At 39.7% G+C, this 24,095-nt stretch overlaps 3 protein-coding genes and 1 long non-coding RNA gene across 5 annotated transcripts; 3 read left to right on the top strand and 1 right to left on the bottom strand.

Annotated features, from left to right (window-relative positions):
* Window positions 1-755: 755 nt before the first annotated feature.
* On the top strand, window positions 756-2,239 carry LOC144653324 (high mobility group protein B2-like). The gene is made up of 2 exons (XM_078513298.1): window positions 756-1,212; window positions 1,757-2,239. The coding sequence occupies exons 1-2, from the start codon at window positions 854-856 to the stop codon at window positions 1,998-2,000; spliced, it is 603 nt and encodes a 200-aa protein (XP_078369424.1). The 5' UTR covers window positions 756-853; the 3' UTR covers window positions 2,001-2,239.
* Window positions 2,240-4,064: 1,825 nt separating this feature from the next.
* LOC144653336 (uncharacterized) lies at window positions 4,065-7,372 on the top strand. 2 transcript variants are annotated; one of them, XR_013570720.1, is made up of 4 exons: window positions 4,065-4,123; window positions 4,193-4,346; window positions 6,299-6,443; window positions 7,135-7,372. It is a non-coding gene; the product is annotated as an uncharacterized LOC144653336 (long non-coding RNA). The 2 variants fall into 2 exon arrangements; XR_013570721.1 differs by lacking the exon at window positions 6,299-6,443.
* Window positions 7,308-21,316, bottom strand: LOC144653309 (exosome complex component RRP45-like). The gene is made up of 15 exons (XM_078513284.1): window positions 21,216-21,316; window positions 21,030-21,124; window positions 18,461-18,580; window positions 17,736-17,838; window positions 16,097-16,194; window positions 15,925-15,964; window positions 15,025-15,107; window positions 14,594-14,726; window positions 13,932-14,020; window positions 12,904-13,016; window positions 12,308-12,350; window positions 10,818-10,839; window positions 9,691-9,856; window positions 7,589-7,676; window positions 7,308-7,494 (listed from the first exon to the last, which is right to left on the bottom strand). Exons 1-15 carry the CDS (start codon window positions 21,285-21,287, stop codon window positions 7,359-7,361), a joined length of 1,401 nt encoding a protein of 466 aa, XP_078369410.1. The 5' UTR covers window positions 21,288-21,316; the 3' UTR covers window positions 7,308-7,358.
* An 84-nt stretch (window positions 21,317-21,400) lies between these two features.
* On the top strand, window positions 21,401-24,015 carry LOC144653307 (uncharacterized). Its single transcript, XM_078513282.1, has one exon. It carries the CDS (start codon window positions 21,543-21,545, stop codon window positions 23,124-23,126), a length of 1,584 nt encoding a protein of 527 aa, XP_078369408.1. The 5' UTR covers window positions 21,401-21,542; the 3' UTR covers window positions 23,127-24,015.
* The last annotated feature ends 80 nt before the right edge of the window (window positions 24,016-24,095 follow it).

Below are 24,095 nucleotides of genomic sequence, written 5' to 3' on the forward strand. Positions count from 1 at the left end.
GTTCTAAAGGCCGTGAGAGAATATTAGTCCTCTCTTGAATAATAATTATTTTTATAAGACATTATAGCTGGTATATTGTATTGCATTTTGACGTCTTTTGCTCTTGTTTTATTTAGTTTACCTTCCCTTCCCTTCCCCCACGTGCGCTTTTGGACAGAGGCTGCCAGCCTGCAAAAAACTGAAAAGAACATTGAAAGAAAGTCACACTTTACATCGGATTGCCATAAAAACCTCCTGTATTTTGCGTCGCGTTGACACCTTTTTCAACATGGAGGAAAAGATCTTAACAATTTCTAAAAATATGTTTTAAGCTACATGCTGAGGAGTCCTCACGAAATTTTTAACCCAAGGTAAGATTCCACGTGTTTTCATTCAGTGTATACGTGTAAGCCGAAAAATAAACTTCAAGGCTTTTTAGGTCTTTTTATTATACAGCAGCACAGGTATCCCAAGCTCGCTCTTGCTGTGAAAGTTTATGAAAGAAAAACTCTCTGAAATCGCTCAAAATTATCTCAGTGGCACATAAGCTAAGAAACATACATAACAACAGCAAGTTAATGCGTTTTCAGCGACAAATCTTTCAAATTTCTATTTAGAATGCTGGAGGCAGTGAGCTAGAGCACATTCAACGCTCAGCTGGGGAGCCTGTGATTCTTGGCAAGGGCTGTATAGTACAGCAAACGGCGCGAAAGCGAACCAATCAGAAGCGTTCTACAGCTTGGCAGTGGGTGCATAGTGGTTCTGAAGCTTTGCACGTTTCACAGTCGCTTTTCCTATATAGCTGAAGTTTACTGCTAAACTTTCTTACAGAACTAAGAAAGGGACTAACACACGTTTCTAAACACTGTGTATAATGTCGAAACGCAAGGACCCAAACAAACCCAAGGGGAAATTGAGCGCCTACAACTGTTTTGTCAAAGAAGAAAGAGAAACCATGAAGAAATCAGAAGCCGAAGCGGCAGCAAACGACGCCGAAACCCCAGAGAAACCGCCGGGAGCTATGGCTCAGCAAGCGTTTATGGTAGCCTGCGCAGAAAAGTGGAAGTCGTTAAGTGAAGAGGATAAGCAACGTTATAAAGAGGCTGCAGAGAAGGACAAGATAAGGTACGACAACGAAATGGCAAACTATACACCGCCTAAAGTCGAAGCTAGTGGAAGGAAGACTCGAAAGGAGAAGAAGATGAAAGACCCAAATGAACCTAAAAGAGGAGTGTGAGTAGAGTTTATTTGACTACAAGGCATGGAAAGCATATAAATTCAAGTTTTTAGTTCTCGTGAGAAAAATTTAAGGTAGCGCTAAAATTAAAACTACTCAGAAAAAGAGGCAAAAGAAATCCAGCAAAATTTTCTAGAGTTAAGACTTAAAATAATCTGTGAAAGCTACGAATTTGTAAGTGGAGGTTTATAACCGGAATCATTTCTTGCAAGTTTTGAAATATAAGCTTGTACATTTGTGCGTTTAGTTCTGTGTGTTGTGATGGAAAAGCCTTATGGCAAAGCCTTTTAGCGTAAGCGAATTGTATTTTTTTATCGAGAATTTATATGAAGGCGCCATTTTGGTTTCAGAATTTTAAGTTTGATCGGGCAGATTCGTTGACGGTTTTTTTGGACAAAATATGTTCCATTTGAGTTCAATATAAAGCTCACGTTTATCACGTTTACCTTTGTCGAGGTAATTATGGAATAAAGTCAACGGCTTATTCAGTAAAATAAACTTGTGCTTACTTTATTTCGTTCTATTGACTTTCTTTACTAGGTCTTCGTTCATGTTCTTTAGCAAGGAAGTTCGCGCCAAAATGAAAGAAGAGAATCCCCAGGAGTCAGTTTCAGCTAAAATGCTGGGAGAAATGTGGGCCAAGATGGAAGAGAAGGAGAAGGAAAAGTACGAGCAAATGGCAAAAGATGATCGGGAAAGATATAACGAGGAGATGAGAGCTTATAGGAAGGGAGACTATGTTGTTCCTAGCACGAGTCAAGTGGCAATGGAAGCCGAAGAATAATTAGCTAACTGCAAAAAAAAAACTTTATTGGCAGTGTTTCACTTAAACAAGTTGTTGTTCAGCGAAATCTTAAGCAATTTAAAATGGGAATTTAGACTTGATTTTTTAGGCATGTAGTTATCGATGTACTTATTATACAGAAGTGTTGTACATTTAAAATTGGACCCACTTTAGGAATCAGTGTAAGTTACTAGCAATTCAAGCTTATAATTAAAAGTGTTTCTGAGTTTTGATTTGAGGAAAAGCTGCTTATTTCTTTAACACAGTATAAATGGTGTCTTATTTCCAGTGGTAGAAAATAGGGAATGGAAACATCTATTATTGCTTTGTGAGACCCTTTGAGGGTGTGGGGGTGGGGAAGATGTGGCATGGGGTAATTTATTTTATAAATATCTCCATTTCCATAAAAAGAAGTTAAGTATGATGGATCTTGGGATAAAGTTTGGAGGAATACAGAGTTGTGGGAGAGGGGGAGGCGGGGTATAAAAAGTTGAAATCTAGAGGGGTCTTAAATGTTTTCAAGGATTTTTACATCAAAACTCCCTTTCGACAGGGGGAGATTAATAGGGTTTACAGTTTTGTGGCATGGGGAGGGGTATTGCAAATCGTAAATAAGCTTAACCACCGCCAGAATAATAAAAAATTGAAGTTTAAAACTATTGTACTCAGACAGGACCCACCACTCTGCAAAAAGACAGGTGATCCCTTCAAGTACCCCCCCCCCCTTTCTCCACCTTAAAAATGGTGTCTTGTTCATATAGTCCCCACTCTATCAGGAGTAGAAACTAAGAAAAAGATTTAAACCTCCTTGTGTCATTTCTCCAGCAAGGCAAGCTTCATGCAAACCTAATTTGAAAGTCTCAACTCAAATTTTAAGGCCAATGAGTACACTTGTTCCGACCACTTCCCTACAGAGGGATTTGAATAGTGCTTTTATAGCAATCCCTGCCAACCCGTGCTTATCGTCGTTCTTGACAGCCGGCAAGATGGCGAGTGCTCTTGCAACTGGTTAACCGTAGCGAAGTTTGATACTTCAAGCTGTGAGTCGTAGACTAGTTATTTACTGGAGTTGATACTTTTGTTAGGCAAAGTATTTCTCTTTATTTCAAATACTAAGTGATGCGTATCGCGCTTTTTTTCCATAATAAATATGGATTAACCTCGTATTGGGGATGATTAAATACTCCGGCTCAAAACCACACTGTTCGGCTTGACTAACGAGAAGTTTCGGTAAAGAATTTATGTTAACAGACTACTTAAAAACAAGTAGAAAATATTATTCAAGTGAATTTAATCTGTTGAAAATGTTAGTGATAATTTAATGTTTTTGCTGATGTTTGTTTAGCTAATGTTTGTTTCGAAGAGCATATATATCTACCTGGTTGAACAACACATATTCCTATTACTCTCCAGAATCATTTTTTGCCCGTTCTATCCTTTGAGAGCGAGTTTCGGTTCGTCATTCAAGTCCCAGCCGCCAACAAATAACGGATACGACTAAAATACAGTTTTTGGTTTTACATGCAGTCTTTCTTCAGTAGCCTTCGTTCTGGCCTGTCTCTCATTTTGCTAGAAAACAAACGTACTGTTGACCTGTGATTACTTTATCGGCATGTGAATGTTAAAATATTACTTATGTGGATTACAGTGAGCTCCATCCGTGCTGGACATAGCTGGACTGTCAGAGTTAACGTTTTTCACCTTCGTCCCCTCAGCTTTGTTTCTACAGTTGCAAATTCGTGACAGCGCTAAACATCCGCCTCCATTTTTCGTTGTCCTGCTTTCTGGGCTTTCAGATTTTTCTTCGGGACTTTGGCCTCCATCCAAGTCACCCGGCTTGAGGGCTTCAACAGGTGTAAATTTACTGCAAGTAAATCGCTTACCGAACCAGTTTGACATCTCACGGCTTGAAATAGAATTCCTTTTCACCAAGATTTACCCATATAGCTACATCATTAGCGTTCTTTTGGAGAAGCGCGCTCTACATTCAAGTTTTCCGTTGCGCTATGCGTCACAAGCTAATCAACTAGTTATCATGTTTATGACGTAGTTTAATGCTAATTGGAAGGATGATTTCTTGAATCGAAGACCAACACGAAGGTATAAGCAGTTAAAAAACTAAGGTAAGCAGTGCGACTTACATTATGATTCAACTTTTTTATCACTGACCTGAATTGTTTTTATTTATGTAGACCGTCGACTTGGGCATCTGGACTTCACAACTACTGTCCCATTTAGGGATAAAAGCTGGAGATAGCTGCATCCTCAATCCGTTAGATTGGGGCGCACTCTAACCTTCGTTTAACCGTTTGGTAATTTGATGAAACATAACCCGTTTTCTATCAGGTAGCGTCGAATCAAATTATATTGGGCGAGTTTAACCAATTTTAACTAATTTTAGCATTTATGAGGATATGCAGATTTTGTTATTATTTTTCTTTTACTTTAAAGTGTCCCCATTTTAATAGTGGTTTTATTACTGCTATTTCAGTTTTGACTCTTAAATAAAGGTTTTATTCTTATCCTTATTACACCCGCTTTCAGTGGAGTTTCCCTAATGGTCGCGGGTCGCGGGTTTCAAGTCGCGTGTCGCGGGTTTTAAATAAGTCGCGGGTTTTGAAAAAGTCGCGTGTTTTTAAAAAGTTGCGAGTTTTCAATAGAATGCATTTATTTCTCAGTAGAATTTATTCAAACAAATTTAAACCGGTTGCAAAGACGCCGGTTTTAAAATGATCGCGTTTTCTTAGGAACTACGTTACGAAGTAACGTTGCGAGTTAGACAATCAAATTGCGAACTTCGGAACATACTTCCCAAACATTGCCGACTGAACTTCTGAACTTCCCAAGTTTGCAAGAACTTTAGGAGGAACGAGACACGTTACAAAGTGGTGGCAGAAATATTTCAGCGATTCTAGCTGCTCGAGTTTCAAAATAGTTGTTTGAACAAGCACGGCGTCGGTATCAACGTTCTGACCCACAGTAAGTATAAGGCGTATACCGTCCGTTGCATCACGTCCTGAAAAAAAAAATGTTCAAATTGGGTATCAAACATTGCATGATTTGCAATCAAGCTTTTAAGTTTGAAAACAACGTTGCGCGCGAGCGATCATGAAGTTGAACCAAAGTATCCATGATTGAACGCGTACGGTTGATAAATATATTTTACAGCAGTAGTATTCTGTGGCAAAAACTCTTTGAAATATTTTTAACTGGCGCAGATTTTAAAAACCCTTCTGTAGTTATGTTGACAGAAATGGTTTTGCTTCGCTAAACCATCGGAAGAAAACACGTACCATAAAAATAGAATTGAGCCGTAAACGTGTCGCGACTTTTAATTCAAATTTGTCTGACTCTAGTCGCATTTGTATAAAATTAATTTTACTTGAAGATCGGTAAAGCCGTCCAGTTTCATTCGGTTTACAAACGCAGAAGACTTGACATTGAAGTTAAAGCCTCACAAAAATTTTAAAGATGTATTTGCTGTATATAAAAAGTTAAATTTGACCAAATTTCAGCCGACGTAAAATTTATTTCTCGGCAGATCGCTCATGCGAAACGACGTCAGGCTCTTCAACTTCAACCAAATATTTTGTAACTCTAGCCACTGGAATCGCTGGAACATTACCGCTGCTGCCATGTTTTCTTCACCTGAATTTCCGACATGAACATGACTTTCGAGCAACATGTCTTGTTCCTCCTCAACTTGCAAAACTTGGGAAGTTTAGCCGGACCAAAGTTGGGGAGTTTGTTCCGAAGTTCGTAATTTGATTGTTTAACCCGCAAAGTTATTGGCTACTTTGTAACGTAGTTCCAAAGAAAACGAGTTTAAATTTGTTTGAATGAATTTTACTGAGAAATAAATGGTTTCTATCGAAAACTCGCAACTTTTTAAAAACACGCGACTTTTTAAAAACACGCGACTTTTTTCAAAACCCGCGACTTTTTCAAAACCCGCGACTTATTTAAAACCCGCGACACGCGACTTGAAACCCGCGACCCGCGACCATTAGGGAAACTCCAGTGTTACGTACATAGCGGCTTTCTGTCGACATCCATCTTTCGACGTGCTAAACAGACAACACGGATCGAAATCTGCCAATCACAGCCCACTAGCATGACCTTCTGACCTTTTCGCACATTTGCATGAAACCAACAACGGTATGTATAGGTTTTGATTGGCTCATTTCAAACAGCACGTAGAAAGACGATGTCGAAAGATGATGTCGAAAGATGGATGTAGAAAGATAGCTATGCACGTAACACTGAAAGCGGGTGTAATATTATGACAATTTTTTTAGACATCGTCTGATGCCCAGTCTGTCTTTCTGCACGACAAAAAATCTGGTATAGAAAGAGTATCATAACTTTCCAGCATTGCGCGGTCTTCTGGAGCAACGAAGAGGGCATTGGTAACTTGCAGTCACTACATAAATTGCACTATGGGTAACCAACAGCCAACAAATATAATCGTTGTTAACCAAGCGCACGCGTAGATTTCGAACAGAAAAAATTCTTACCGATGCCTTAGCTCTACATGCAGAGATATCCGTGTACCTTAATTTCCATTATTTTGGCCCCAATTTCTCGATACAGTCCAGACGTTTTTTACTCCTAGGAAAAGGCATCATTTTATCAGGGTAGAAACCTGCCGGTATCACTGAAACTATGACGAACGCTCGAGGCGCTCAGATTCCTTCGCTTAACCCATACGTTTAGGATTATACGCCTAGTTTTGATATAATTTAGTTCCTATTGTCTCAACAAGTTTTTTTTGTGACGAACGCTCGAGGCGCTCAGATTCCTTCGCTTAACCCATACCTTTAGGATTATACGCCTAGTTTTGATATAATTTTGTTCCTGTTGTCTCAACAAGTTTTTTTCTTTGTGTTCGTCGCGTTAATTTCCTTCATTATGAAATGTTATCCCCCTCTTTCGCGTTAATTTCCTTTATTGGGAAGTAATTTTTCCTTCAATTCGCGTTAATTTAAGTCGCGTTAATTTCAAATACCTTAATTAACACAAGCGTTAATTTCCTATAATAACGTAATTGTTCTTTTTGGAAATTTCGCGCGCGAATGACAACCAATACTATGAATCTTTGTAGGGCTAAGTCATTAGTATGTATTTTTTTTAGGTTGAATCTTAATACACACGAAGGGCCCATGAAGGGATATGTTGCAGGGACATTTAGGAGGGACAGTGACACAATTATAACATGTACACAAACAAGAAAATGTAGCGGGGACTCGTCCCATTGTACCGCAAAAGGATAGGGAGTTCATTATCTGAACTGAAGAATTTCAACAGTTATGACTGAATAAAAATTTATTTACAAAATCTGATTCAGAATAAATATTACTACGAAGTTTGAGAAGTTCTGTTTCCCGATTTGTTTTTCTTTTTCTTCTTCTTTTTGTTGTTACTGTTCTGTACATTGCCACCTTTCAGGGCTACGCTCAAATCCATGGCGTCTTGAGTAGTTTTTGGCTTGGAACTACAATAACAGAAAATAAAAACAGAGATTCTCCTTTAGAAACATTTAATAAGGATGTTAAATTCGATCCAATGCACGAACATCCAAGTTATACCTATTTTGAAATCCACTGCTCTTTTCGGCCGTCAAGATCACAACATCTTCCTCCTCGCTACCATCACTTTCAACGGTGTGGTGTTCGACTGAAACAGGAACAAATAAACATAAGAAATAAAATTCCTGCAGAACCTTGTAGATGGACTGTCCAACAGTGTCCTAAGCAAGTATCATGTATGTGCTTTCGTTGTGTGGGTATCTGGATTTCTGATTGGTCACAATCAGAATGCCTGCAATCCACAAATTTGCCATAAAGCTTATTGTTTTCCAAAGCCAATCGTGATTTAGATTTGTGTTTTCCCGCGCTTGGGACGAGTGACATGTTTTCCCGTGCTTGGGATGGATTACATGTTTTCCCGCGCTTGACACTGGTTACATGTTTTCCCGTGCTTGGGACGGATTACATGTTTTCCCGTGCTTGGGACGGATTACATGTTTTCCCGCGCTTGACACTGGTTACATGTTTCCCCGTGCTTGGGATGGATTACATGTTTTCCCGTGCTTGGGACGGATTACATGTTTTCCCGTGCTTGAGACGGATTACATGTTTTCCCGTGCTTGGGACGGATTACATGTTTTCCCGCGCTTGACACTGGTTACATGTTTTCCCGTGCTTGGGACGGATTACATGTTTTCCCGTGCTTGGGACGGATTACATGTTTTCCCGTGCTTGACACTGGTTACATGTTTTCCCGTGCTTGGGACGGATTACATGTTTTCCCGCGCTTGACACTGGTTACATGTTTCCCCGTCCTTGGGACGGATTACATGTTTTCCCGTGCTTGGGATGGATTACATGTTTCCCCGTGCTTGGGACGGATTACATGTTTTCCCGTGCTTGGGACGGATTACATATTTTCCCGTGCTTGGGACGGATTACATATTTTCCCGTGCTTGGGACGGATTACATGTTTTCCCGTGCTTGGGACGGATTACATGTTTTCCCGCGCTTGACACTGGTTACATGTTTTCCCGTGCTTGGGACGGATTACATGTTTTCCCGCGCTTGGGACGGATTACATGTTTTCCCGTGCTTGGGACGGGTTATACATGTTTTCCCGTGCTTGGGACGGATTACATGTTTTCCCGTGCTTGGGACGGGTTACATGTTTTCCCGTGCTTGGGACGGATTACATGTTTTCCCGTGCTTGGGACGGATTACATATTTTCCCGTGCTTGGGACGGATTACATGTTTTCCCGTGCTTGGGACGGATTACATGTTTTCCCGTGCTTGGGACGGATTACATGTTTTCCCGTGCTTGGGACGGATTACATGTTTTCCCGTGCTTGGGACGGATTACATGTTTTCCCGTGCTTGGGACGGATTACATGTTTTCCCGTGCTTGGGACGGATTACATATTTTCCCGTGCTTGGGACGGATTACATGTTTTCCCGTGCTTGGGATGGATTACATGTTTTCCCGTGCTTGGGACGGATTACATGTTTTCCCGTGCTTGGGACGGATTACATGTTTTCCCGTGCTTGGGACGGATTACATATTTTCCCACCCTTTGCACCTGTTACATGTTTTCCCACCACTGAAACGAGTTGTATGTTTTTGCTTCAAATTCTGATTGGTTCATTGCCTCATTTACATACTGTGTCCATAACAATAGAAAAACAGAGTATCTAGAGAAAAGAGGCGGCGATGTTACTGATCAATCACAAATTAACGAAGAGTAGATGCAGTTTAAATTCGCAACTTCCTAGTTTTCTTCTTAATTTTTCCCGGAAAAAATCTATGCCATGGCCAATCAAATATTGTCGGGAAAACTTGTTTTAATTACGTCTATCCATGTAAGAAGTAATATATCAAACACAAGAGGACAGCGGAGTATTTTTGACGAACTTCCAAGTGTTTGGATAGCCGATGAAACACAGTCTCGGGTGTTCGATGTATCTTTAGAAACTGCGGAGCAAACAGAGAAATAAAATGTAAAAATCTATGTTAATTAAGACCGGGTATCCAAACCTCCTTCACGATTATGAATTTCTTTGTTTTAACTTGATGAATTATTAATGAGTTTGAGAAAAAATATAAAAATACTTTTTCAATCTTGCTTCTGAATAAAAATTAAAGCGTTGTTTTTCTTCTCACCTTTACTTCCATTCTCGTGTTGTGAACTTTGTGTTGCAGTCTCGGGATTCTTTTGCACGCCAGTTATTTCAATTTCGTCGACGTCTTCCATTTCTTCATCGTCATCGTCATCTAAAACAATCCATGAGTTGTCTCCACCTTCACCAATCTGGGCCGTGCCTGGTCCCTGACAGAAACAAAAAACAAACAAATAAGTGTTTTCAGCAAAGCCGTTGTTAAAATAGCAATGACTCGTGCAAATTATGCGCTGTTTTGTTGCGACGCTGAGAAGTGAAGTTGCGACGTTGCTTTAGAAACATCCCAAGGTAACACGCAAAACATTTCGTTGCCGCATTGCCCAAATCTTTGCGAAACGTAAAACTCATTCTACAACAAAAATGTCGCGAGACATTGTGTGTAAGGCAATTTGTCTTGCCACAAAATTGCAGGACAAGTTCGTTGAACGAAAATTGCCTCATGCAACAGCGGGGTCAACAGCAACTTTTGAGAAGCAATATTTGGCGGCACTTAATTTTCGCGAATTTGGAGAATAAAAACGCCAAAATTTTGTGCAATGGGATCATAGGACTTTTACTCAAAAGAACAGAATTTCATAAATTGAGACAAATTTTGCATTTGAGTGTGGCAGTTTTATCAGGAGCTGCACACGCGCCGAGCGGCCTCAAGTTAGAAAAGATTGCATGCATACATGGCGCCTTTAGTTTATAGTGATTTTAACAAAATATCATTTTTAAAAATGACAATTTGTTCCCTCTATTGGTGAATTTCAAAGTTTATTATGGCCGGGTAAATATACAAGAAATTAAGTTTAGGGCCAAAGTTTTTCACTGATATTGAAGCTCAATGTATGGTAGAAAAAGTCCAATACTATTGTGACTAATAAAGATAAGATGTTCTACATGACACGAGCATGGGACAAAGAAAAATTCTGAGTCCCCGACGGGAATCGAACCCATGGCCTCCCAGATACCGGTTGGGCGCTCTAACCAACTGAGCTACGAGAGACTCGTTGTGAGCTGGGCCATTTTACTAGGTTGATATGTGACACGCGTCCTGCATACTGCTAGGATCAGCAGATTGTGACTTAATGATTTATGTAAATTGTTTAGTAAATAATGCGAGATTACCTTTAATTCTGCTACCCATGGACTGTAAAACGATAATTTTGTTAAGGAACTGAAATGCGTTTGCAAAGTTAGATGTTTTGCTGTTGGCTAGTGACACAATATGATTAATTCCAAGACGTTCACACTTCCTTCCACAACACGGTGCAGTCTGACACAAACGTCTCCTTATGGACACTTCTATATCATGGACAGTCTACCTGGTCCCACCTCTACCCTTCTCAAGCATTCATATAAAGTAATCTTTACCTGTATAATACAGACACCAGGTCTAGAGTAAAGATGTTCAACTGTCCTTACTACCATTTGCGTCTATCCTTGAAGCGTGACGAATTTAACGCGTAATTTTACTTTAAGAACCTCAACGGTTTTGTCTGTTTACGCGTCACTTTTGACCAATGAAACGTTAAACTTTGCGGTCAGGTCGTAAAATTCACAACGTTTTGGCGCCATATGATCATGTTTTCTTCAGGAGCTATCAATATTCTCAAGATTTTCCCGCTCACTTCGATCAGAGTTAACTCTGCTTCGATGAAAGTCTGTGCAGAAAATTTTATTGCAATGGAGAGGAGAAAAGTTGACAAGTTTGGAAAGAATTATCATCCAGGAGTCGCTTTAGTGCAAGATTTTCAATGCTTGATTCATTTGTCCGAAGTGACACGTTTTCAGATAAAACCGTTAACGTTTTAAAAGTAAAACTACGCGCTAAATTCGTCACGCTTCATTTTTTTTATTTAGAATTTATGCTCTTTATTGACAAAATTTTTTTACAACTCATACAATAAAATTACAGCTTATAACATTAATTGAAACTAAAAAACAAATTAAATAAGCGTCTAACATTTTTCCTGATTGCTACACTAGTCACACTTTAAAATCACGCTTCATGGGTGAACGCAAATGGTAGTAGGAGGGAGGCGCAGTGGCCTAATGGCTAGTGTGCTGGCAATATTTGAAAACATTTTGATGAGGCAGCGTGGCCGAGTGGTTAGAGCGCCGGACTTGAAATCTGGAGGTCCCGGGTTCAAGTACCGTTCTGACCACTATCTGGATTTGCTCTCGGTCGTCCCGAGTTCAAATCTTCGGTCATGCTGTAAATAGCCAACTGGTCTGCCTCCTGCCAGTTGGGATTTTTAACCATGTTATGTTTATTTAATATATTATATTTGTTCAGTACTTGTTTCATATACACGGCCCCACAAGCTTCTAGCTTTAAACACAAACCGTGTATAAATAAAGTTGCTTTACCTTTTTGACATCTTTCCAATGGATTCGAGCTGGCAAATCAAAGTGCAAGAATTGTTAAAGGAAACATAGTCAAGTTCCACATTCACTCACTGACAATTCTCAATTCTGCCTCCCTCGCTTCTTGCTTCTTCTTTGATTAGCCAGTTGAATCAGACGTTGTCAAAAAGATGTCAAAAACTTTGCTAAGTGGCAATGATATGGCATGCAGCACTGTAAAAGACACACTAGATTGTTCTAAAGGATACGATTCTCCAGCTGGCAGTGATGACATCTCACTAGATCTCTGATCTGCAATACATACAAATAAAAAAGTTGCTAATCAGAATATGATGAAATTGTGCATCTTAATCTTGTTTTAGCATGACTAGTTTATCAGGATAGTAAATATATTGCTGTTAAGTTCACCCCTGCTGAAATCAAGTCTTAAACCTAACCTACCCTATCTTACCCCACTTATGTACTTTACTCTACCCTACCCCACCCCCCACAAAAAACATTGGTTCTCCTTGCATCGTGCTCCCAATTTTCATGTCGCAATTTTACGTTTGTTTTGTTCATTTCTCACTGGATCATCTGTAGCCTGCATAACTAGCCATATTGTTGGGTTTTAAGTGGGCACAGACAAACAGCTCAGCCGCGAGAGGCTTGGGGAGGAGGAGTTGAAATCAAGCCCCTCGGGGCTGCGCCGCTCGTTGTCGCGACTTCGCAGCTTGCTTGTGCACGCTTTAAAACCCCACAATACTGCCAGCTACGCAGGCTAGATGATCTGAGGGAAAGTAAGAAGCAAAGACTGCTCATAGTCTAAGCTAAGAACTGAGATGATAAAAATTTGATGTTGTACCTGTGGCTTTTTCTACTGCTTCAGTTATGTCCACATCAGACTCGTCAGCTGATGTCACAGTAATAATGGATGGTGCCATATCTGATTCTATTACTCCTGTCTTTCCAATAGCTCTAGTCAAAGAAAATCAATCCAGATAAGAAACTATGACAGGTAGCATACATAATTTAACATTTCACATTTTTGCCAAGCAAAATGAAATTAGTAAGATAATCAGCTTTTTAACTCATCAGCATTTGATGAGCTCGGCAGCAATTAGGCATGAGGAAGGAGGTATCCATGGCAACCCTGCAAGCGGCCACTACAGTAGGCCCCGTCACACTGAATCAGTGGAAAACTTACCAAAACTGCTACTTATCAAAGGGAGAGTGGAGAGAAAAAAAAACTTGATAATTTAGGAGGAAAAAATTGCCTCTTTTTTAGGAGCTATGTTGGAGTTTTTTTATTGCAAAACACACAAAAACACAGCACTTACAAAAATATATGAAAAAAGAAACGTCCACTACTCACTACTTATTATACAAATACTTAAGCTGCTCACAATACTTGCGTTTCTTACAGTTCAACACTGTATACTATAAATTTACAACACTTACACTATTTACAATACAATACCTACCGTACTTACAATATGATACTTATAGTTCGTGTAAAGGCAAGCAAGCAAGCGAATACAAATGCAAACCATGAGATGCCCCCAGCAGAGGGCTCGAATGCCTCCCTGAGTTTTGTAGAGGCGCGACCACTGACCTGCACTGTGTCAAGGTTAGCCATGTGTAAAATACATTAAGCCGCATTAAAACTTCTGATTTTTAAAAAATTAAGTATGACATTTAGACATCAATGGTCCTACAAATTTCACCACACTCTTCCCATTTCTGGGATCCAGGAACATTTTTTTTAATTGACAAGGTCACATAACAAGGTTGTCTTCTGGATTCAATACAAAAGAACATTAAGCACTGTGCGAAGGAGCCACTAGGATTGAAAAGCTGTTTCGCTATTACCACAATCATCAATAATTCTACCTTTGTTTAGAGTCCTCAGCCAGTGCCTCCTGTATAAGAGCAACAATTTCAGCAACTTTGACTGATGCGATCTTGGAACACCTGAGGATCTGAATGAGTCACAATCAATCACACAAAAAGATGAACCACTGCTTATACCTTAAGGATACTATTGTTAGCAGCTACTTTTAGTGATTTTAGGGAGTTGGGCGAAAATTTCTTAATTTAGTACTCGCTAAAATTTGTCTTGGTCAAATTTAATACTTGTTAAATTTTAATACCCCTCCCCCTCCTATCCCAAAAGAAAACAAAATTAAACATGGTTGACTTTAAACATTCTTTTAAATAATGCATGCCGGCAAATAACTTTGTTCTTTCTGGCAATGCAAATGTTTGTTCAATCTCAAGTGAGTTTGTTCTTTTACACTGAACATCATGGACATTTATTTCCATCTTAGCTACCGGGTATATGTTCATTAAAAACTGGTTTACACAATATCACTAATTTTTTAAAATTTTTGGAAAATCGCTAAATTAATGGTCCCTAACTCTTGCTCAGAAAAAATCGCTAAAATTAGTATCTACTAACAATAGTAACCTCAATGTACCTAAACTGCTGTTTGAGAACATAATAATGGAATGGAATGGCAGCTGTCAAAACTATTTTTTGAAAATTCGCATACCTGATCAGATTCTAAGGACACACCGCCACCCATCACTGCTCCACAGATTTCACGATGAATATTCATTGCCATGATCATCCTCCCATTCATTATAATTTCTTCTTTATCCGTTGGATCTACAAGCAACAGCTGTCTAGAAATGAAAAAAAAAAGGCAAATATTTATCACAGACACTTTATTTAAGAAAAATGGTCTGAGAAGTGTTAGGTCCTGGGACCGCTATGGCAACAGGCAGTAACCCTGAAGAAGCTGGCAAACAGGGGCTATAGCAAGTCTGCAGGGGGCTACTCCCAATTTTTGACTACAGAAACCAAAACAGAAACTTTATGAGGCCATATGCATCCATGGTGCAATTAGGAAAACCAGATATGTGAGTGGCATGTAATTTAACCTGAAGTTACGGTATTAACAAACTTAGAATATTGACTTACCCTTCGTCAAAAAACCCGAATGTTATGCAGACAGGCATGTGAAGAATACTCAAAGGAACTGGGTCACGGTCCTCTGAAGAGTGCTGTTGATAAGAAAATCAGTGTATTTCTCATAATAATATACATGAAAAAATTACTTGATTCTGATTGGCTAAGAGCAGTGCAGTTCAGTTGTAACACCAGTTCAAAAAGTGTAACACCTGTCCAGTGCAAATTACACGTCAATATTCTGAATCATGTTTGGCTGAAAGATAACAGGAAATTTTCTAACGTTAACGTGGTCAATTGACAGCTGTCAAAACAAGGTATCTGCTGACCAGTATCACATGACCATACGCAGGCTCAGGTGTACACCTCATGGAGGTCATGTGTTTTTTTGAAGCTGACTGCTGACCAAGTTACTTTTTACCATTGATCACTTGTACAAATTAATTCCAAATTGAACTCAAAACCGTCAGGCAGCTGGCAGGTTTAAGATTAAATTGTGCGCACATTTCAGGTTTGGTGTTATTCAGATTTGGCCAGCCCTTTTCACAAATACAGGGCTGTAAGCAGGATTTTTTACAGGTGGGTGTGCGTGCCAGAGAGGTGAGTGTCTTGGCAGGAGGGGGGTGGTCTGAGGGTATTCTACCCCTACTAATTTTGAAAAATTAAGTTATTGAAGTCCACATTTCCTGCTTTCTAAGAGTCATTTTAACCCTCACTGCCCTATTAGGTGGACCTTTGTGGGCCATGGGCGGTGCAGATGCACCCTTTGCACCCCCTTCCTATGGCCCTGAAATAGCTTCATTTAACAGAATTGGAAAACTGTTCCAGAAAAAGCTGTCACTTCCAGAACAAGTCAGAAATGTGAAATATATAACGTTTATATTCTTGTGAATGCCAAATAAATGCACTTACAATTGTTACTTCTTCGCCAATGACTGACACATCTGGTCGCCTTGCAAGAAAAACAAAAAAGAGTCATTATAAATTATTATGTTGTTTTTCAAATGTCAGTATCCAAAAACAGTGAAAGCAATTTCATCTCTACATGCTGTTGCTGTTCCAGTATGTAGATTTTTAAACATACCTAAAGTGAGCCAAAGCTGTAATTGCAGCAATACTTGCACAATCTGCAATGTTTCCACCATTGTCTAAAACATGTAGATCAACTCTCACTGACCAGACCTAAGATTTATTCACAAAATGATTAACTTGTTTGTATAGTACATACACAAACAGACTCATTAAGATAGGGAGCTGTTGATTTTGTCCAAGGTTTCTGGCACATAATATTAAAAGTCAACAATTATCTCTCTTTGTGCACTCAGCTCTTCCCTCACTATTGAGATGTCTGAGATTCAAATCTCCCCAAAAATTATAATGATGATATACAGCTGTAGCACTATTAATACTATGGAATTAGGTATCTCGTTACACTTTTGTCTCTCCTTTGCAATGTGGCTTGATCAAGTACAATATACTTCTAAGAATATAGCAACTGAACAAGACTCTGCTGCATGTAACTTTTAAAGATGAATTACAGTCCGTACTGCGCAATCTCGGCTGCAATGTTTATGTGAGCCTCACAAACAAAGCAAAACTAAAAATTATGTGACAAACTTACCTGTTTCTTCATTATTAACGCCAGATATCCTTGCAGAACAAATAATAACAAGTAGAAGAACCTTGACGCTATTTCAAACCGACGTTTCAGCTCATCGGAAATTCTTGAACGAAGCGAACTGTAATGGCGGACTAAAAAACTTCATGTATGCTGTCAACGAAGTGTAACGTTTCAACGAATTCAAAACAAAAACGAAAACAAACCCCGAGTCTACGCAGTACGGACTGGAAATCAGCTTTAAAGTTACGGCATCCAAAGGCAACCACTGACCAATCATAGCTCCTGCTGTTTATCAAAATAATCTCAGATATAGGGGTGACTATTGGGGTTATTTTGCCTATTGTGATAGTATTGCGATAGTGGAATTACTATTGCAATACTATTACAAAAGTAGTGACATTATTGCAATACTATTGCGATACGATAGTATTAAAATTAGTGACTTTTTAGCGTTGTAATCAATCTGCTAGAGTACCAGTATCTGGCCTGTAAGTCATCCTCGTGAAAAACAGGATATGGTTGAAAATCCTCCACGGGATCGCAAGAGCTAGAGGCATCCCTTGCCTTATCACTGGCAGCCATTTTAAGAGCATACTTTATAGATGTGGTGTACATTGTACCTGTCACCAAGTGTATCAATAATGGTGATTATTTATCGTGGTTACGAGCAGAATCTGCCTTACAGAATATCTCGCAACGTTCGTGAAGTTTGGTTTTTTGGATTCTGAAACAACGAACAGATAGCCGAGAATGGACGGCAGAGATTAAGAGAGGCTTTTTTTCAATCAAGGGAAAAGTACTACAGGGCACAATTTGAAAAACTATCATAACTATCGATAATTAACTAGACTATCACGATTGTTATTGATAGTTGAATTTGCCATCGATGCATCACTATCAGAACACTCCCAATCACGATGCATCGATAGTTTGATGTATCGTTTCACCCCTACTCAGAAATCCTTGCACCAACAGCTCATGTTAAGTCTCCCTAGAGTTTCTGGAATTGTTTAAATAATCTTGTATGTCTGATCAATTCTGAAAAAGAATGAATCATAATGATTATTTTTTACCCCCCTGGATGGACTCATTTAAGACGAACCTTTTCACCAGCAACAATGCATAAGGACTCTACATCAATAGCTCTTGACTCCACATAAAATCTCTCCATAAACCGGTTCAGCTCAGTGCTAAATTCTGTTGATCTGTATGTCAAAAAAAAAAAGCTGGTTTACAAAAGAAATTACAGAGGATTGTATTTTTCAAGTACAGGTATAATTTATTAGTTATTTTATTAACTTCAGATACATAGCACTTCCTCCTGGAAATTGAAGTTATAGTAAAAACCTTGCTAACAGACATCTCCTGTAGGTATGGGAGTGTGATGGGTGCATGTGCACCCACCCATGGGCCACAAAGGTTTGCCTAATCTGGGAGTGAGGGTTAAAATGACTCTCAGAATGCAGGAAATGTGGCCCTTAACAACTTGATTTCTCAAAATTTCCCGGGGGCAAAACCCCCGGACCCCCCAAATGCTCACACCCACCCCTGTAAGATCTTTCCTACAGCCCTGTATAGTTGAATACCTCCCACAAGCACATTTAGTCATAAACATGTGTTAAACTTCCCATTAGTGTATTCCAAGTGCTAGGCAGCAACAAACTGGATGCACCTCTTTGTTCTCAGAGGTATCAGGTTATGGGAAGTTTGACTGTATGAGAAATCTAAAATGCAAAAAACTTCACCCTATATGTGTCCCAAGTTTGGCTTTGTTGAACATTATATTAGAACATTAAAGTCATTTTCATGCTTCAAAATTAAACCAACCTTCCTGACTCAAATGCTGGCGATGCCATTGGTGATAGTTCCACATTGACAAACAGCTGACCCTCAGTGGGTCTGTTAGGTTTGGGCTGAGCCACTTCACATGATACTTGTCCTAGAACCCTATTTACATACAGTCATGACAAATATCACAGATTAGTTTGTGTTTAGATGAGCTTTTCTCTGGATTTCATTGGTTACTAAAGGAGAATTCCCATCAGCCATGGAAGGGGTCATGAATTGTACCTCAAAATTTTACAGTGCTCACAAAATTAGGCTTCTGCTTGAAATGCTTGCAAAATTTTAGTGGGTGCTCATTTGCTTGTCTTGTATATTTTTATAAGAGCTTGCATGCTCGGTTTTTAGTGATGGTAGCTTTTTGACAAGTGCCTGTTGCTCGCAAGACTTTTGTCAATGCTCATGCTTGCAAAGAAAAATGAGCCAGTTCTATGCTCTCGTGCTTGCAAAGACCAATCAATACCCCACATGGTCACAGAACTTTATGTGCATCAATTTATGTACATAAATAAAATAGAGCAATGTGCAGATGCCTTTATGTCAGCTGTTATAGTTTGTAATGCCAGGAGCCCATCAACTGGAGCCTTCATCTCCCATACTAACCCTTGGAGTCAACCCTTTCCCGTATTAATTTATTTTTAGAACTAATCTCCCGGGGTCTCTCGCGGGAGATTTCGCACCTCAGTCAATCATTTGTCTCATTCCGCTGTGGTTACGCAAGCTGTGTCATCTAAAACAATGGCGCAACGAGAAGGGAAGACTGCAGAATGTTGTTCCTTGTCGTCCTCTAAATTCAGTATTTCTTCGAAGGAAGACATCAAGTAATGCTATGACTAAAAAAACTGCGGGATTTTGTACAGGTCTGTCAAAAAAGTAAGAGTGATTGTTCGAATCGAAAGGCGGCGAGAACGATCTCGCAACTGTGAAATTACGAATATATTTTGAAAAGAGGATGGATAGGCGCAACAGATCGGTCAATATTATTTGCCGTGTAATTCTTCCGATAAGAAGGCAGCTTGATAAAAGCTTGATCGATTCTAATCGTTGTTGTGAACAATAAATTTTACTCAGGGTTGTAAACATTCACACCAAACGAACGTATCAATGGTATAAATTTATAAACAAGGTACGCACTTTGGCCTGTACCAAGTCCCTACCAACACATTGCAAATCAAATTCTACAAGGCAATCAAAACTCTGAGTGACAATAATTCAGACAAGCGCTAGCTTGTGTACGCTTTAGGGTTGACAGGTTTGGTCCTTCGTGGCGAAGGCACTGGACAAACATTAGAATAAAAATCTAAACAGCCGTCCCGGCTAAACGACTCGTTCGGCTTTAGAATTCTCCAGATAGTACAGGCATAGAGTTCTCTTTGGAAACATACAAAGCGAAAGAAATGTACGGGGATTAAAATAAGTGGATCACAAGGTCTCTAACCGAAGAAAGATGTAACATTCAGGCAGTTGGCCTGTACGGGTATAATTTTAAAATTGTAAGATGCGCAATATCTCACCTCTGCAACAGCGACTCAACGATCTCTGCTATAATTCCAGTTGCTGAACTTTAGAAGAAACAAACACATATCATTTTCCTGAGGTTTTATTCGAAGCATGATGATCTTATATTGGCTGGATCTTGGAGCATACGGATAGTCAAAATTTTCATCGAAGTCATCACGTTTATACTGTTCGTCGCCGTATCAAAGAACACGCGTTCGCCACAGCTCGGCCCATATTAAATTATTTCTGCTTTCGTTCGGGAATAGATCTTACAAATCCAGCGTCAAACCTCACAGTACTGTTTACGTCTAACACTGCATGTAATAAGTCCGTGCAAACCAGAAATCGGTAAGATTCAAACAAGCAACTGAAGCAATTACATATTTCCGATCAACGCCATGACTAAACTGACTTCATTTTCATGGACAAAAAAGTGGTTTATTAATTAACTTTTAGTCGTTTAATATTCATTCACGAGTAAACCAGGCTCTCTCGGCTGTAAAATCAGGAAAGAAGCAAAAATTATAAAGGAAAACGGACAGGGAATGTGCGTACAACATTGGCCGCCATTTTTTTTTTTTACATCGTCGCCCTAGCTGCGCTGCATGTGGTCTGACCACAGGAGCAATGTTTTCGCGGGAAATGTGTTTCTAAAAATAAAAATATACGGGAAAGGGTTGACTCAAGGGTACAGTACGTATGGAGGCTCCAGTTGATGGGCTCCTGGTAATGCCATTTCCACTATTGTTCACTTGTCAGACTCTGAAGATGACTTCTGCTCAGGAAGGCAAGTTGTCAGTCATGGTCAAGTGACCATTTTAGGACTACCCTCACCTGGATGATCAAACTAGAGCCCTTATGGAACTCAATTTACGTTGCATGTTGAAAAAATTAAGTTACCAGACTTGACCACGCATGAACAGTTTCCAGAATCAAATACTGCACACAGACACAATATTGACAATAAGGAATAAAATATCACGGCTGCTGACCACAGCTGTGTGTCATAACTACCTAAATATCTCAGTGACATACAGAATTGGCTTAACCGTACCTAGTTCGGCCCAGTTGCACCTCGCAATGCCCTCTGTCCACACCAAATGAAATTCTGAGTTTTCTGTAGTCGTAGGTTTCTCGTCCATCTAAACGCTGTTTAGAACCGTAAAACAACTCCAACGCTCAGTACATTTGAACAATGGAAGTTTATAGTATAACAAAGAAATGATCGTGTACTCCTTACCTTCCTTGATTTTATGCTTTGAAGGAGAAATTCTTTTTCGCAGGATGCAAGGGGCACGCTGCTCGACTTCATGATCTTCGAACAGTTTTTGGTCAGGCGTTGCTAGGGCCCTTGTGGATCGCGAGAAGGAGCTGGCACTAATTCTCTAGCCGCTGACCAAGTGTTTGCAGTTTCGTGAAGGTACAGGAAGCTGCAAAACTTGGAAGAAACGTAAAGTGAAGAAGTGACTTTTTTAAATAACTTTTATTTATTCTCATTGGATGAAACTGACGGATAACGACCCATAATACATTCACTTTTTATGGCATCACCCGATAGAGAAACGGTATGATTCGACTAAGATGGATTAGGGCGATTTGGTCAGGTCGTGTTCCAAGCACGTGGGTACTCTCCAAAACATTTCTATCTTCTGAAGCGACGATTTCCGGTAAAGCCCCAGAAAATGGGCAAAATACGCACATCGAAAAGAAGATGAAACACCACATAAAGACTGGTAACATTGCAGATGCTGCACGGCTGTTTGAAGAAAGCAGGAATGAGGGAAACTCTTGGGTTGTGGACAGTTGCTATTCCACGTTGCTTCACATGTTTGTGCAACATGGTCAACACGAAACAGCGGACACATTGTATAAAGACATAAAGCAGAATGCTAGTTACATTGGCGAGGGAGCTAAAACCACCATGATCAAGTCTTACTGCAATCGAGAACACTTTGATGAAGCTATTGAAATGTTGCGAAGCATCACTGAAGACAACAGAGCCCATCACACTCGTCACTATAATTATGTCATTACAAGTTTAGCCAAAAGTGGATTGACGAAACAGGCTTTGCAGCTTTTTGAGGAGAAGCTGGAGAGGCAGCAAAGTTGTCTTGCAAGCAGAAGTGACCGATGCTTGTCTGTAGATAATGAAATGATTAGATCATTGCTCAATCCTAGCAATGTAAGAACTAAGGAAAATAATCAATCTAAAAGAGAGGGAAGTAATTCCATGGGTAGATTTGAGCTATCTGGGGATAGAAGAAACAGTCAAGACGGGTACACATATGGCATATTGTCGCAAAAAGTGTTTCATTATCTTGAACAAGCTGGTGAAAGGCTGCCAGTTAAACTGCTTCAGGTAATTCACTCACGGTTCAATCATGACCCAGTTTACCAATGGACGTGGAAGACTTGCAGTGTAAGTGAGATTGGAACATGTTCCAGCTGTGGAAATCAGCTGACCAGTGGCATACCACCAAGTGATATACATCAACTGGAGTGCGAGATAATCAGGCTGTCAAGCAGTCCTCAACAGAATGGTTCTGAAGTCAAGGGCAAAAAACTAGACAAGAAAATGCACAAAGAGCTGGAAGATTTCAAGAAGTTTGTTAAAGAACGGGGACCATTTGATGTGATAATTGACGGGATGAATGTGGGTGCCTTTGGTTCGGTATCTAGTTTCACATTCACAGCAAACAGGCTAAAGGAGACTGCACACCACTTTGCCGCTCAGCAGAAAAAAGTACTGCTTATTATAAATAATAACATACTAGTGTGGAAAGGCACTAAAGACTTGCAAGCTAGGCTTGAAGATGTTTGCGCTGTGTTCAGAAACAAGTTTAAAAATGATGATTTATATCTTTTGTATGCCGCAGCATTTAGTGGAATGCAACAAGTTGAAGTGGTCACTAATGACAGGCTCAGAGATCACCGTCTTTTACTGCCGACCAACTTGTGGTGGACATTTTTGAGGTGGACAAGGTTGAACTGTGTATCTTTTACAATCAATGACAAAGGAAAACTCAGTTTTTCCAGGCAAAAGTATGATCCCGTGGTGCAGCGTTGTGGGAATTCCTGGCACTTCCCTGCTAAAGATCATACCTGGAGGTGTGTGACAAGGACAGGAAGGAAAGGAGAAACAATACATTGATGAATAATCACTTAAAATTCTGGGCAGTAAGTTGATGAAACACTGTAAATTTAAAATATTTGACCAGGTCTGTTTCTTGAATTACCCAATGGTGTTAACATTAAGGTGGCTTATTTTTTCGCATTAAAGAGTGCACAAAAAAATGGTCCATAGAAATGTGGAATTGCTTGTTAATGTTAACATCAGATGTTCCCCCTTCGAGAGACATCTGAAATTCAACTCGACAGCTTTTATACTCTGATGGTGTCTCTCTTCAGAAATCCATGTGTAGTGTCTCAAAAAATTACAAAGTGTGGGACGACCAGACATTACATGATTTCTGATGAGCTACAACATCAGTAGGAAATTTGGGTTGAATCTCAGATGTCCCAAGTTGAGGAAGAATAATATTGAGCATATGGAGAGAACTGTTTTTGTGGTCTAGTAATGTACAAGAAGGCTTTGGAATGCCTTAGTGTTTTCAGATTCACTTCTACCAAGAACTAAATTGTCTAGATTGCACCAGTTTGAACACTTTATCACCAGTCCCAACTTTCAAGTCGTATAGGAGCCTCCATGCTTGGTTAATAAGATACAGCTGTTTTGAGAAAGGTTGTCCAACAGAAGCATAAAACAATGCAACTCACTCACTAAGGCTGCAATAATACTTCGCCACTCCATCCTGTCCTGAGCTTTGGCCTGCGCTTTGCCCAATGGTAGACCTATCTCATTCTCATCCCCAGAGCTGCTTGTCCCTCTTAGCCGACTGAGGTGCATGAGAAACAAGTAGCTCTGGGGACACATGATTTGATTGGCTTGATTTTTAACAAAGAAAATTTAAATCTAGCCAATCAAATCAACCGTAGTAAAATCTGCTACAACAAAGGTAGATCGGCCTATAACCAGGGGGACTCATAACCAAAATTTTACGGTAATTGAAGCATAACTGATCCACAGCTTACAATAGGTATTAATAAAGACACCAACAAA

The sequence above is a fragment of the Oculina patagonica genome, chromosome 5, assembly GCF_052425735.1.
Source record: "Oculina patagonica isolate OP01 chromosome 5, crgOcupat, whole genome shotgun sequence".
Lineage (NCBI taxonomy): Eukaryota > Metazoa > Cnidaria > Anthozoa > Scleractinia > Oculinidae > Oculina > Oculina patagonica.